General features: G+C 36.6%; 4 protein-coding genes and 1 pseudogene across 11 annotated transcripts; 4 read left to right on the top strand and 1 right to left on the bottom strand.

Moving 5' to 3' along the window:
- The first annotated feature begins 172 nt into the window (after positions 1-172).
- LOC18044068 (septin and tuftelin-interacting protein 1 homolog 1) lies at positions 173-2840 on the top strand. Its single transcript, XM_006436175.2, has 3 exons — positions 173-318; positions 510-675; positions 983-2840. Exon 3 carries the CDS (start codon positions 1154-1156, stop codon positions 2636-2638), a length of 1485 nt encoding a protein of 494 aa, XP_006436238.2. The 5' UTR covers positions 173-318; positions 510-675; positions 983-1153; the 3' UTR covers positions 2639-2840.
- Positions 2841-4978: 2138 nt separating this feature from the next.
- On the top strand, positions 4979-6409 carry LOC18044066 (methylesterase 1). The gene is made up of 3 exons (XM_006436173.2): positions 4979-5413; positions 5644-5781; positions 5883-6409. The coding sequence occupies exons 1-3, from the start codon at positions 4982-4984 to the stop codon at positions 6162-6164; spliced, it is 852 nt and encodes a 283-aa protein (XP_006436236.1). The 5' UTR covers positions 4979-4981; the 3' UTR covers positions 6165-6409.
- Positions 6410-6728: 319 nt separating this feature from the next.
- On the top strand, positions 6729-9665 carry LOC18043391 (mitochondrial import inner membrane translocase subunit TIM14-1). The gene is made up of 3 exons (XM_006436172.2): positions 6729-7032; positions 8428-8606; positions 9030-9665. The coding sequence occupies exons 1-3, from the start codon at positions 7030-7032 to the stop codon at positions 9184-9186; spliced, it is 339 nt and encodes a 112-aa protein (XP_006436235.1). The 5' UTR covers positions 6729-7029; the 3' UTR covers positions 9187-9665.
- A 645-nt stretch (positions 9666-10310) lies between these two features.
- On the top strand, positions 10311-13457 carry LOC18043390 (sodium/hydrogen exchanger 6). 8 transcript variants are annotated; one of them, XR_002905950.1, is made up of 6 exons: positions 10311-10544; positions 10654-10871; positions 10977-11028; positions 11900-11964; positions 12779-12930; positions 13027-13457. XR_002905950.1 is itself a non-coding variant. In XM_024185593.1 (4 exons), exons 1-4 carry the CDS (start codon positions 10682-10684, stop codon positions 13097-13099), a joined length of 324 nt encoding a protein of 107 aa, XP_024041361.1. In that variant the 5' UTR covers positions 10311-10681; the 3' UTR covers positions 13100-13457. The 8 variants fall into 8 exon arrangements, 4 of the variants coding, with proteins under 4 accessions (XP_024041361.1, XP_024041362.1, XP_024041360.1 ...); XR_002905952.1 differs by lacking the exon at positions 12779-12930 and adding exons at positions 12101-12289; positions 12377-12474 and having other exon boundaries at positions 10311-10871; positions 13083-13457; XR_002905949.1 differs by having other exon boundaries at positions 10311-10871.
- An 89-nt stretch (positions 13458-13546) lies between these two features.
- Positions 13547-14703, bottom strand: LOC18043389 (annotated as a pseudogene).
- Positions 14704-15254: the final 551 nt, after the last annotated feature.

Raw genomic sequence — 15254 nt, 5'->3', positions numbered from 1 at the left:
TGGCATGATAAGATTGGTTGCATTAAATATCACTTGGCCCACATGATTTGTTTTTATTAATTTATATTTTCATTCAACCAATAAATTAATGCCACGTCAGTTTGTACAAAATAAGTTTGTACAAGAGTTTGTGGCTGTATCATTACTCATATAAAAATTTGTGTGAGGGGCAGAAGAGGCAGAAGGAAGCACTTCGCTTGCAGGAGCTAGCAGGAGGAGCTGGAGACGTCATTCAATTTGCAGCATTCAATTTGCAGAACGAGGTGGAGAAGTTGGAAACGATAGCGGCCGATCCGAAGCTCCGGTTCCTTAATATTTGTAATTCAGGATCCCCTAAGTTACAGAAAGTTTTATAATACTTATGAATAAATTGTGAATAATTGCATACGCGGACGCTATCATAGCAAGTGCTTCGGATCTCTGTCCATATTTGTAATTTTCTTTTTCCCGAAAATGTGTTGGCTCTGGAATTTTATGGGTAAATCTCTGTCTCTCTATATATATCTTAGGTCTTCGGCGATTGCTAAATCATCACGAAACAAGGATTACAATTTTCAAATATGGAGGAGGAAAGCGTTGAGTACGAGAGGAATCAACCGATGCACGACGTGCTTGATTTCAGTGATCGCAGAAGTCGCCGAGATCCAATTACTCCGGGGCTCGTTTCAACAGGAGGTAATTAGCACAGAACATAATTCAATGCTTATTTATTTGTACTTCATGCTTATAAGAATCAAAATAGATATTAAATATGCCTTAGATTAGCTTGGAAGTTTGTGTTTTCTTTGTCTAATTCTGTTTTAATACGTCCGACTTAGGGTTTTAAAATTGGATGAAACAACACCACACCGATAACGTTGCGAATCGCTCGCTCTGTTCTCTCTCTCTCTCTCTCTCTCTCTCTCTATATATATATATATATATATATATATATCTATTATTTATTAGGATCGCTAATTTGATTTTTAATTTGCTTTTCCAGACATTCTAGATCCAATAAGAAGTATAGATGCCATTAACTCTGATAAAGAACTGATGCTGAATGAGAGTCTGTTGAAATATCTCGAAGAAAGGGCGAAGGGGAAAGCAGAGAGGATTCAGTATCAGAAATACGAATGAGTATTGGAAGAATAGGAGATCGGAGAGTCCGAAGATGTCAAAGAAGAAGCAGGAACAGTTTTATAGTATAGTGAGAGAAGAAGCGGCTGACAGAAAGGCTAAGCGTGCTATGGCCAGGATGGAGATTATGAAGGGTGGGCAACACTTGCAGAAAAATGAGGATGATTATTTTGGATTGGATGAAATATTGAGAGAACAAGCCCTGTCACAGGAGAATAAGACTGTGGGGCAGCAGCAGCAACCATCTGAATTTCACAAGTCCATTGACATTGAGACTGCACATGAAGTCCCGAATATGATGGAAAAATATTTGTGTGAGGAGCTGAAGAGGCAGAAGGAAGCACTTCGCTTGCAGGAGGAGCTGAAGAGGCAGAAGGAAGCACTTCGCTTGCAGGAGGAGCTGGAGACATCATTCAATTTGCAGAAAGAGGTGGAGAAGTTGGAAACGATGGCGGCCGATACAAAGCTGCAGTTCCTTGATATTGAGAAAATTGTTAGTGTCTTGAGCCAAATCGAGCAAGAGAGTTCTTCTGGAACATTGACTTTGGACTCACTTGCATACTATTTCATTGACTTAAAGAGGAGGTTTTCTCTCGATTTTGAGGTCCTTAAGTTGTCCCGTGTTGCTTATTCACTTGCTTTGCCCTTTTTTATGAGGATGTTCCAAGGTTGGCAGCCTCTTCGAAATCCATCCCATAAACTCGATGTGGTGTCAGTTTGGATGGATGTGCTGGAATTTGACTACTGTTGTGATGACTCAGAGAAATCGATGCCTTATACTTGGCTGGTTTCAAAGATTGTCTTACCTGCTTTGAGCATGTCTAGCGCCAATACCTGGGACACGAGTGACTCTGAGCAGATGCTTAGATTCTTGGAGTGTTGGGAAAATTTGCTGCCTCCTTCAGTTTTTTATACTATTTTGAATGAAATAGTTATGCCAAAACTGTCAAGTGCTATAGAGTCTTGGGACGCACTTCGGGAAACTGTTCCAATCCATGATCTGGTGCTTCCGTGGATTCCATTCTTGGGATTCAGAGTGGGCGGGGGTTTGTATGAGATGATTCTTACAAAGCTGAGAAGTGTTCTTGATGCTTGTCACCCAGGTGACGTTTCTGCATATAGTATACTGTCTCCTTGGAAGATTATGATTGATACGGAAACGTGGGAACAGCTTATGAGTCAATATGTAGATCCGAAACTGCGGGTTAACCTACAAGAGCTGGGGCAGTTTGAGTCTCAGCAGAAAGCAGCAGGACAAGCCCAAGAGAAAGCAGCCGCGGCCGACCTTGATAGTGGAACCCTGATAGATGGTATGGATGCAGGGAGTGACGGTGGGATGACTCGGAGACCACTGCAGGTTATCCTAGTAGAGCTTGAAAAGAGTCCTGAAAACCAGAACCTTGTTAACGGTGATGAGATGTTGTCCCTCGCCACTGATGCGGCGCAGGTGCTTCAACCTGGTTTCAGAAAACGCTGTTATCGTATGGTGCTGCGGACAATACCACTTGAAGATGCTTAAGGATTCTTTTGTAAGGAGATATGCGCATGCTGATTTGAAGTGTTGTAATACACAGAACTTCGGCTGAGACGAAGAAAGTATCTTGTTCTAGTTCGTAAATTCATTTTTAAAAGACGGTGGAGCGATGAGTAAAAGCTGAAAATAAAATCAATATTTTCTGAAAACAATCGGCCAGCCTCTTGGCGGCCATTCTATATGCAATTTAACCGTACGTTTTTCTTATATTTCATTCATTCACTACATTGCGTTGGGTGTTTACTAAGTTGCAGTGCTCTCAATTTTTTTGTTGTTAGTAAGAAGTTTTTCATTGCAGTAACACAAACACAAGTTATATTAAAGTTTGTAAATATAATTAAAAAAATTTGTATCAATTCAGGATAACTAGTTATTAAGAACCAAAAAAAAATAAAAAATTATGACCCAATAATGGAAAACTTAAGCACGTTGTAAATAAGACTTGATGCAACAAGAGCGAGCCTTTCTTTTATAGAAGCTTTTATTTTATTTTTACTGTTTTCCATTCACTTTTTCTCCTAGCTATTTTTTCTTCCACAACCTCCTTCTCCCTTCTCTCCCTCCCTTATCCGTGGCAAAAGAGCTATTATGCCGGAAGATGAACTTAAAATTTTTAAATAGCAGGGCGTCAAAACCAGTACAGAAGTGAAGTCCATGGACATGATTAAATATATTAAAAGAAACTAATTAAATCTAGCGATAACGCCTTTTTACTTTCTTAGACTTTAAAAGAATATATATGATGATCCCTTGCACAGCCCCACGAGTGAATTTACAGATACGACTACATGTGATTATGATAAAGATTATGGGAAGAGGAGTGTCTTGAAAGATAATGAAGTTTATGGGTGATGATGCGGCCAATGAAGAAAAAGTTCATCAAACGTTTGATTAGTCAAAACAGTTTTATATAACATTACATCCCTGGTGAATTTGCAATTAGCCAATCGTCCAACATATATATTATTGGTGAAAAGAGTTTTTGACACCTTTTTCTTTTTTTTGGGGGGGGGGGGGGGGGGGGGGTTCACCAAACGAGCTGGGAATATGCATTTTTCTGTTGGGCACAACGAATAATAATGTCTTCCAAGTCGTTCCGTTGGCACCAAATTCATCTGCGACTCATATCTCGGTCGAATATAAACTCTTGTTTGAGTTGAATAATGGCAATGCTTTCGTACCCAAGAAATCTGAAGAACTTCGTGTATATTTTTCTTATTTTTCATTCTTCCCACTATGTTGTGTCGGGTATTACTTGCGAAGTTGTAACTCTCTCAAATTTTCTCTTATTCGTAAGAAGTTTTTCATTAAAAGTAACATGTAGCACACGTGCATGAGTAGGAAGCATCCAGCTACATGCTTGAATTCTTCAAGCAGTGCATATATATATTTAAAAGTGAGAGCTGCTTGCTTGCATTCGGTGCCATTCGGTGGCTATATAAAGCAAAATTTTGACAGCTGCCTCATTATCAATTTGAGCACCGAGAGCAAATAAAGGAAATGGGAGAGAAATAAGAAAGTAGAGAAGAGAAAAGAGAAGAAAAAGAAAAGAAAGAAGCCGAGAGTGGAAAAGAAGAAAAGAGAGGAAAAAGGAGAAAAAGAAAATTTAGAAAATTACTAAACGGGGTTTAGGGTTCAGTCTAACGTTATTATATCAAAATTTCAATTAGAAACAAAAGGAGGAGCAAACCACACCCATAATATTCAACCAAGACTTGACAAAAAGTGGCCTCTTCCTCTTTTTGCGTGCATCATCTCATCATCATCGCCTCGATCAGTTTTCATTATTTGGTTCACCAGCAAGCATTGGATTCTCCGGCAGCGTTTGCAAAAGTCTGATATCTTATGCTATATATATATATATATATAAATAAAACCATCTTATTTATACATGAGGATGAGCACGACCTTCTAGTGCGTCTCCTTCTCCTTCTTGATAGTCATCAACGTAGGCCACCCAAAAAACAATTTGAAGACTATAAACGATATATACGGAGAGCGACACTTTATTGAATGACAGATTTTTAATGCTTCCTTGCGTTTATTATGTTCGAACAGAGTAAACACACTGTTTAATGGTAGATATAACTTTTTAACAGATAAATCAACTAATAATTTTACTTTGCATGGGTCTCAATTGTTCAATAATGTTGTTTTTGGTCACTGTTTTGACATGCACAACGTATGAAATGAGTAATAAAAATCTAAAAGAGGGACCGAAGTTGTGAAAATAAAAATACAAGAAGGATTAAAGCGTCATTCTCCTGTGTACACATACGGACAGAAAGATAGAGATATGGTAGATACTAGATAGAGAGAGACATCTATATGAGGCGTAGAATGAGGCAAGACAAAATGAAACCGTACCGACAACAGAAAATTGAGAGAATGGCAGAAGCCAAGAAACAGAAGCATTTTGTTCTAGTGCATGGAACAAGCCATGGAGCCTGGTGCTGGTACAAGGTGAAGCCACAGCTGGAGGCAGCTGGTCACCGGGTGACGGCGCTGGACCTCGCGGCCTCCGGCATCAACGTGAAGAAAATCGAGGAAGTTCCTACATTTTATGAATACAGCGAGCCCTTGTTGGAGGTTCTGGCCTCACTTCCTGCAGAAGAGAAGGTCATACTTGTCGGACACAGCTTTGGAGGCTTGAGTTTGGCCCTGGCAGCTGACACATTCCCGCACAAAATTTCAGTTGCTATTTTCTTAACAGCATTCATGCCGGACACCAAACACCAACCATCTTATGTTGTGGATAAGGTATGGAATTAATTTACTTAATTTAAAAAATTTATCAAATCGTCCGCCCATTATTTTCCTCCAATTTAACAAAGAAAGAAAGAATTTGGTTCAGCAGCAGTCCACTGGAAGTTTTAAATTGTATCAATTTCTCATCTTCTGTTAACATAAATAATTATTTTGCCGTTGAACCGTAATTTAATATATATATATATATATATATATATGGTCTTTTTGTATCTGTTGAAAAGCTTTTGGACGGGATTTCAAGTGAGGAATGGTTGGACACTCAATTTTCAGTAATGGACACATCAAATCCATCTCACGTGTCAATATCTTTTGGTCACAACTTCTTGACTCTCAAGCTCTATCCCCTCTGTTCTCCACAGGTATAAGCCTTAATTTCCCTCTTAACATCTCACTCTTACAATTTCTTATCTTAGTTAAAAATTGTATCGATAATATTATAAATGTTTATTTTGAATTGAAGGATGTGGAGCTGGGAAAGATGTTAGTGAGGCCAGGATCACTATTTCAAGATGATTTATCCAAGGCAAATAAGTTCACCAATGAAGGATACGGATCTGCAAAGCGAGTTTATGTTGTCTGCGATGAGGATATTTGTATTCCCAAGGAATTTCAGCACTGGATGATCCAAAACAATCCCGTTGATCAGGTGATGGAGATCAAGGGTGCTGATCATATGCCAATGCTTTCCAAGCCCCAACAACTTCTTGATTGTCTCTCTCAAATTGCTCATAAGTATACTTAATTTATCTACTAAACAATAATCACACGCCTACAACGACCAGTAATTGATGTAATAAGTGGCAGCATTTCCGATGGAATCATAAGCACTTGGTTTTTTTTTTTTCCAAATACCTTTTTGTGTTTTATGTTGATGTAATAAGTGGGAGCATCACTGATAGGGTGAACGTGTTATAAATTTGAGGGAATAATATGTGAGTAGTAATTGAAATAAGTATGTGAATAATTGATGCTTAATTCACCGATAGAAGAGGATTGAAGTTGAATGGTGTTATTTTTTATCAATTTTTTTTTAAAAAAATTTTGTGGACATATTCGAAGGAATTTCCATCCCGTGCGCTTTTTTTTTTTTTTTCGTTTACTTTTCTATAGTCTTTAACTATAGATATTGGAAGAACAGCTAAATAATTATTTATGCCATTAATTAGAGCACGAAATATAGAACAAACCTTCTATATTTAATTAGCTATTAAATGACAGCAAGTATAGTATCATTTATAAATTTAATATAATTAGCCATTCATGTATAAAATATAATTAGTCATTTATGTTTTCGCTTACACTTTTTTGTAGGCTTCGGTTATTATGTCCAGAATTTGAAAGAGGAACTATCTTGGGCCTGTAAGCCCGCTTGAACCTAAATATGCCCAAGAAAAAAAAAAGGAGCCACTTTTTCACGTGTCCCCTCGACTCTGACGCGGCATATCACCATTGGCTGCCGTACCAACCTGGACATTTACTACCGCCGATGCGCACAGTACAAAGAAACCGGGCTTCAAAAACATAAACTGTGTTTGGAAAAAAAAAATCATAAATCGAATGAAACTCCTGCTCTTGCTCTAAAGCTCGACAGTCGACGTTTCACATAAATGGTAATTTCAAAAATGCCATCTTTTGCCCCCTTCCTGTTAATTGTCATCGTATCACTTGCTTTCTGTGATTCTGTAATTTTTTAGTTTGTTTGTTGCGTAAATTTAAGCTGATTTACATAAGACTTTCGCATAGGATTCGTAAATTTCTAGATTTGTCTGAATTTGTAATTAGATATTCATTTTTGCAGCTGAATTGATTTTCTATTTCATTTTTTTTTTATGTGGGGTTGTTTCCTTTAAATTGATATTTGCCGAGTTATTTCTCCAGTTAATGTTTTTGTATTAGCCCAGTTCCAGTTACTAATCTGTTATGTGCTTTTCTTTTTTTTCTTTTTTTCTTTACCCCTTCTGGGTTCATAATTTTCTTTAAGCTATGGATAGATTGATGAAGCTGGTGCTAATCAATTTAACAGTTTTCAACTACTACTATGAAAAGATCTGTTTATGAATTTTGTTGTGAAATAATCAGGGTTTGTTCATTTTGATTCTTTACCGTTTACGGCCTGCCTCTTAATTCTTTACCGTTTTCTTTTCGTAGATAAATATGTTGCACCAAGTCAAATCAGGTAATGCTAACTTGTGGTTTTTTTGCTTCAATACATGTTTGAGTGATTAACTCAGCTCATCAAGGACCATTCTTTTCTCTGTCTTTTCTTTATGATAGTTCTTGAAAATTTGTGTACTTTGTAAACTTTAATTACATCCCATCCCATGTTTTCAGTTGAGGAAGGGTTTATTATTGGAAATGTATTAAACTATTTCTTGACTGGAAGTTTAGGTCATGGGGAATTATGATTATGGTGATACTTGTTACTTAGTTCATAATAGCTCGGGAAAAGTATGCTTTCACTTCAACTGCTTCAGCAAAACAAATGAATGAGAGAAGTGGGTGTTGGATGTTTGTTCTTCTCTTCATTTGTGAACTGGGAAGCTCTTAATTTAGAGTGGATAGGTGCATGTTAAGTAGTGTCTGATTTCATATGCCGTGGAAAAATCTACTACTGAGAGTTTTCTTTTCTGTATGTGTGGCTATATTCGATGAACCCTAGTAATTTCTGAGTTATGATCAGATTCACCTTTTTTGAGGATACCATACAGTACTGCTGGGTTTATAGAATTTGTAATTTTTTTTTTCCAATCTTGAGACCTCCAAAATTAAGTGAAAAACCGGTGCATTGCTCAGTATCATATGTCATTTCATTCAAATGGATGAAATGCCTTTTTGTCATAGTGTAGATCACAGTCATTTGATCAACCGGCCACACAAGGCTGGAAAAGGTGAACACCCACTTATAAACTATTTTAGAGTTGTTAGTTATACAGAAGATACTGTAACATTTTGAATCTTAGTTTTGTATTGCAATATTGCCTATTAATTTTCTAGATGTACCTCAGGCTACACCATTTTTGGCTGGGCTTGCAATTGCTGCAGCTGCTCTTGCTGGCAGATATGGTATCCAAGCTTGGCAAGCAATCAAGACACGACCACCAAAACCTAAAATCCGTAAGTTCTACGAGGGTGGTTTCCAGACTACAATGACAAAAAGGGAAGCAGCTCTTATTCTTGGCGTTAGGTAACCATAACAGTTTTCTTAAACTTTTCAACATAGATTTTACGGTAAAAGAATCAGATGACCCCCTTATGTTTGGAGCAATTGGACAGTAACCACATTTTTGTGGGACGTACACTATCAGTAATATACAAAATTGAAATATTACCTAGTGATGTGGAATAAACTAAGACGAAGTTTGCCAAAGTTCTGGACTCTAGTTGAATCATGTTAATAATAAATAGTTGTCCCTAGCATTTCTGGCTGCCCCAGCCTTATTTGACAAATTGAAGTAAATAAGTTGGCTTATCTGAAACCTATTAGTTTATTTTACGAGAACCATAATCCAATTCTACCTTGCTTGATTTTCTTGTCCTTTTTTTTCGGTCTTCCTCTATCAGCAGTAGTTTAATATTTCTCCTGTCATTATGTCATTTGATCTAACAGGGAAAATGCTACTCCAGACAAAGTCAAGGAAGCTCATCGGAGAGTAATGGTTGCAAACCATCCTGATGCAGGTGGTAGCCATTACCTTGCCTCCAAAATCAATGAAGCTAAAGATGTAATGCTCGGAAAGACAAAGGGCAGCGGATCTGCATTCTGATAACCTTCAAAATGCCAAAGTCTAGCCAAACTTTGTCCAGGAGAAAACAAGTGTCCGATCCTATGAGGTATCTCACTTATAATAAGCAAGGCAGATGCTTGCCAACGAATTGAGGTTTCGTTGTCGAATATGGGAAGACACCAAATTGTGCCATTCTTTGAATAGAAACTTTAGAATGGTTGATAATGACGAAATATCGCCTCGCTGCTACAGATACATGCAAGAGAAATGGGGCAATATAATTATATGCTTAATATATCCCATCACATTCTTGAGTTACGGTTCAGTGGGAGAAGCTTTTTGAGCTTAAATTTTTACCGTGTTGGAAGCTCCAATGTTATGGAGTGAACAATACTTAGCTTCAATGAGGTTTCTTATTTCTTATTTCGTCCAATTTTTTTAATTTTTTAAATAGAAATAAACAGAATATTGAATTAGGAGATACTTCATAGATTTGGTTGTGACTACAGTAACTTAAGACATCGCACTCTTGTCAAATAATCAAATTTTATTGATTATTTGACTCTCAGATACGATATTCTAAAATATTTACTCGGACCCATTTGGAGATCTAAGAACATTTAAAATATTTGTTTATTTTTTAATCTATGTAACAAATAGTAAAATGAAAAAATAAATTATCTTTTAAAATATTTTTAAATAAAAATAAGTTATATTATTTTAATTAAATTTTTTCTCTATTAAAATGATAATAATTAAAAAAAATTCTAAGAATAATGAAATAAAAAATAATATAATATTAAATTAAAGATTTTAAATGCCTCTCTAAATAAATTTTTTAAATGAGATAGTATTTTTTTTCCTTCCCTCTCTTTAATATTGATGAGAAAGAATAGTAATTTTATTTAAAAAAATAAATAATCAACGAGAGCATGCCACGTCAGAATCATAAATTGTTTCCCTCTAAGTTACGTTTATTGTAAGATACAATCAGTGAAAAGACTAGTTGGTGAATAAACGTTTGCCAAGTGGATACATAAGTGATAAAATTAAACTGGTTTAAGCGGTTGAAACCGGTCACCAAAAACAAGCAACGAGAGATACTCCCTTCTACAGCCGGTCTTGACTGGCGTAACGGCGTCGTTTTCACCTTCAAATTCCCATCCCTTCCAACTTAATCCAATCGTCGTCAAAATTCAATCCTCCACCACCGAAGTCGTTACGGCTCACAAGAGAAGAAACGTGACTGATGCTTGGTTAAATTTTCTATTTATTTTCAGAAACTATTTTCTTTCTCCCTTTTCGGTTGGTTGTAACGCTAATGTTCTTTGGTTACTTGAGAGTAACAAATTGATTGGATGAATCAAACTTGGGAATTGGCCTTCATGATTGTTAAGGTTATTAATTATATGTTTTTCGATACATAAATAGTCAAGCGATAGGTATTGGTAAATTATAAGGCTCATTGTGAAGGAGAAAACAACAACAATTGAAATTGAATTTTAGGGCTCAAAAGTTGGGATATCGGGGTATAATGACCGGAGAGGCATTGCAGATATCTCCGGCGAACGATCCTCGTGGAAGTCCCACAAAGGAGCAGCAAGTCACTGGCGTTGGCATAATCCTCCAGATCACGATGCTTGTACTCTCTTTCGTCCTCGGCCACATCCTTCGTCGTCACAAATTCTATTATCTTCTGGAAGCCAGCGCTTCTCTTCTCATAGGTATTATTTTAATTACTTTTATTCCTTTCTTTTCTTTTTCTTTTTCTTGCTAATTTTACTTTAATTGCTGGCTGAATAATTATCCTTGCATCGTATATTTTTCAGGTTTAATTGTTGGTGCACTGGCTAATATCTCTAATACTGAAACAAATATTAGGTATTCATTTTCTTTTAATGAATTAATGTCACTGGATTTTCCATTTTTGCTTCTATGATGTGATCCTAAAACTCTAGTTGCTCAGGTGCAACCTGTCTCGTCATGATTTTGTTTTCCTGGCAGAAAGCTTTTATTTTTAACTTTGGAGCCATTGTGACATTTGCTATTTTTGGAATCGTTTTAGCTTCAATGGTCACGGGTATACCAGTTAGTGTCCTCTTTCTATTGTGCTCTTCATTTTCTTTTTGGGCTCGCTTTAATTGTTAAAAGTTTGTTTTACATGCTGACTAAGAAGCTAACTGTATGATTGCCCACCTCTGATTAGGAAGGGTATGTAGACGATCTTTTTAAGATGGGTGGTATTTCCATGTTGATTGGGCTTACCAATAACCTGCATTTTCTATTTAGTTTAGATAAAGGTTTGAGAGTTTTATGTCTTATATACTGGAAACAAATATATATACTTTTATTTTTCTTTTCATTTGTTTTCTTTATATTTTTATTGTACTGAAAACATTTGAAGTGGTTGATATGTGAAATTCAAAATTATCAATGGTTTACAATTTCAAGAATTTGTAACTTTGAATTCTATTTATTATTATGTAATTCAAAACTGTTCCTCAGTGTTGTTTCTAGATTTATCTGGGATAAGATAAAGGGAGAAGGGAGAACTGGTTACTAAATTACATAGTAGTTGCCTTCTATTAATTTGATTGTGCATATCCACTTCCTATTTTGTTTGATCTTGTTCTAAATAATATGATATCTTATTCTAAGAAATTTTGCTAGAAAAAGCAAATAGGATATTTGCCTTATTTGGTGACGCTATCCAACTTGATTGTGTGACTTAAATACATATTTAATTTTGTAGGTTTCAAGAGCTGGATCCTTCTGTAACTGGACTTGGTGCAGAAGCTGTATATCGTGATAAGAAAGGTTAGGAGAAAGTGATTTTTAAGTTGGCTGGATTTGCATGTTGCTTAAATTCGAGGTTTCATCTGCTTTGGTTTTCATTATCTGTATCTGATTTTTTTTTTTCTTAATGGTTGGTGTGCTTATATGGTGTTTGTAGTTAGTTCCCATCTGATGCATTGGTTTTTGGGGAATCTGTTTTGAACGATGCAGTAAGTCTTTGTTGATAGCTATGATGCCCAATTTTCTTGCGAGTGAAATTTCTGTTTTATCCGGATAAACATTTAATGTGTGAGAATTGATCTTTTTGTATGTTTCACAAATGGTAGATGGCGATATCCTTGTACCGGTATGTAAAATTTGCATTTGTCATAACCAGTTAGATCATTATGTGGGTTAGGATTTGGGATTGAAGTAAGCTGTTCTTGATATGCAGGACAATGTCCTTAGTGAGAAGTCATGCTTCATCTGGGCAAAATTTTTTTCTGGTGATTGTCAGGTTTCTTGAGACCTTTGTTGGCTCAATGTCTGCAGGTAGTTTTTTCAATCTATCTTGCAGTTTTGCCAAAAATTATACTTTCCGTTATAATTTATATCATCTATAGTTTTGGGTGTTCTGCTTTATATTCACTGTGTATTTTGCTTATTTATCTTGTTCTGGCCTTTTTTCATGCTCTGGTTAGTTATTGTCGTGTAAGACAAACAGTTGTGGTAGAGTGAGAGCTAGGGCTTATTCCTGCTTAGGAGCCATATATATAGATCCTATATCAATAATGCAGTATTGCTATATTAATCCCTTTTTTCATGTCATTTGTAATAATGCAGTATTGCTTTGCAGGTGTTGGAGTTGGATTTATTTCTGCTTTGTTATCCTTTTTTTGTTGGGGCTTTATTGATTAAATTTGTTGTACTGACTTTTATCTATTACAATGTTTTGTGAAACCTTAATTCCCTAAACCTTTTCAAGTATGCCGGATTGCATATTGACAAGTGAGTACTGCATATGTATTATTTATTCTAAGGCCAAAAATCCATCGTGCATAAGAAGATCTTGATTAAAACATTATGCTGTGATTCTCTGTTCAGTCTCCAGAACTTAGAGTGCTGTCTCTTTGTTCTTTTTCCATATTTCTCGTAAGTAGATAGTGAGGGAAATTGAGGATTGGACTAAGAAATCCTGGAGGATAGATAGCAGTAAGTTACAAACTGTTGAAATGAAGATGCAGAAAAGTTCCAGATCTGTCAAAGAGAATGAACTTGCACAGCAGGCTGTGTACTCCCAAGAAAAAGAAAGTCTCTTAGAGCTGGTAGAAAAGGGAAAAATTGCAGCTAGAACTGAGAAGAGCAGACAAATTGCGAGTATCGAGGGTTGCAGCCGACGAGATGAAAATCCGGCTGTTGGAGCACGTAAAAAGTGCGACCGGGAATTGTTCTTGCTTAATTTTCAGGACATGTAGAATACTTGTGTAGACAAAAAACGGTCTGATTCTTCCATTTATTTATCGTACTTAAATGGCTACTTAAGTTAGCAATGCTATTTTTATTTTTTAATTATGCCAATGTGAAGTATTCCTTGTAGTAGTTGCGCAATTTTCTGGTGTATCAAACCTTGATTCAATTATTATATCATTGTTATATACAAATATCAACTACGAAAATTGAGTCACAACAACACTACAAGATTCATCGATTCAATTATCAACTACAAAAATTGAGTTCTGCCGTGCATCTAATTTTTTAATCTCCTGCTTTTACTGATTCCTGGGTTGCTGCCAGTGGCTTCTCCACCATAAGTGGAATTCCTGATATCCCGAAATAGCCCTTTACGACGCACAACCGCCTTCCCATGCTTCAACTCAGTTTCTTCCAATTAGAGAAGAAACTGAGATTCGAATTCAGATTCACGCATCAAGTAAATAATTGAACAAAGAATTTCCAACACAATACTCTCTATTTCTTTCTTGGATTCGTAATGGGAACCATCTTGCAATGTAAATATCACACCTACTAGTTTTCCATCACTTCTGTAAACCTCTAACCCATGAAGGCCCACATCTTTCAACTTTCTAATGATGGCAGCAGGATTCTTCAATGCCCATGGATGAGCAAGTACTGCCAACCCACTCGTTCTATGTATCAATTCAACTACTACCTCTGCCAGAGGTTGACTTCCCCTACAACCACAGCAAACAGAAACTTTATAGTCAGTTTCATCTATTCGAAATATGCATTAACTATATTCTATACATTTTTCAACAACACCCACTGGTTCATTACGTGGAGTATGCATGTCCCCCATCATAGAGATATCTGCAAATGCATGTTTCAGATTCTCCACATGGCCTGCTTCAACCATAGCACGAGCCACATGCAGTCTTCCAGGAGCAACTCCTTTGCCAGCAATCTTTGCCACGTTCTCCCACTTAAGAGGTAACTTCAGTTTATTTAGTTTCAAGATCATGTCTTTAGCACGTAGGAAACGGCCATCCCTTATGTTACCCAATAAATTTTCCAGTTCTTCATACTTTGATGGCCCACAGCTACTATAGTATGCAAGGATGTGAACTGGTTCCTATATGCCTCTGTGAAACCCCTGTTCTTCTCCATCTGATGCAAATTGGCAGCAGCAATTAACCATAGGAAGCAATGAAAGGAAATATTGAATAAGCTGATAAAATGAGATACACTCACCTGATAAGTCATGTGCCATTTTTCATCTACAGCTGCCATTAGCCATGACTTCATAAACAAGCAAGAGTTCATTTTTCTCATGACACCAACCCAGTAGTTGCACCAAATTCTTGTGCCTTAACCTGCTAATAATCTTCACCTCAGATGCATATTCCTTTATCCCCTGTTTTGACCCTAGTGACACTCTTTTAACAGCGATTTACGAGTTGGTTTCCCTAAAAAAATCCTTTATAAACACCACCAAAACCTCCATGTCCTAATTTCTGATCATCATTGAAATCATTTGTCGCTAGAGCCAATTCTTTATAAGGAAACCTCTTCGGTGCTGCTCCTCTTTCAAATTAATCATCAATGTACTCGCTGAATCCTTGATTGTCTTCTTCATCACCCTCTTTTCTCTTCCTCCCAATGCCAGCAAGCCAAATGATCAAAACCACCCCACCAACCAAAAACCCTCCGCCAAGACACAATCCCAGAACCAGAGCTGTTATGTTTTTCCTTCTACTTTTTGGATTAAACACATGATTAGTAGTCTCATCATCCATTTCTAAACTTGAATTAAACTCCCACGAGTAAATGCTAAATATCGCGAAATCTACTCCAGTCCCCATTGAGAAACCAAA

This window comes from Citrus clementina, unplaced genomic scaffold, assembly GCF_000493195.1.
Source record: "Citrus clementina cultivar Clemenules unplaced genomic scaffold, Citrus_clementina_v1.0 scaffold_4, whole genome shotgun sequence".
Classification (NCBI taxonomy): Eukaryota; Viridiplantae; Streptophyta; class Magnoliopsida; order Sapindales; family Rutaceae; genus Citrus; species Citrus x clementina.
This window is presented reverse-complemented; position numbering and strand designations above follow the sequence as displayed.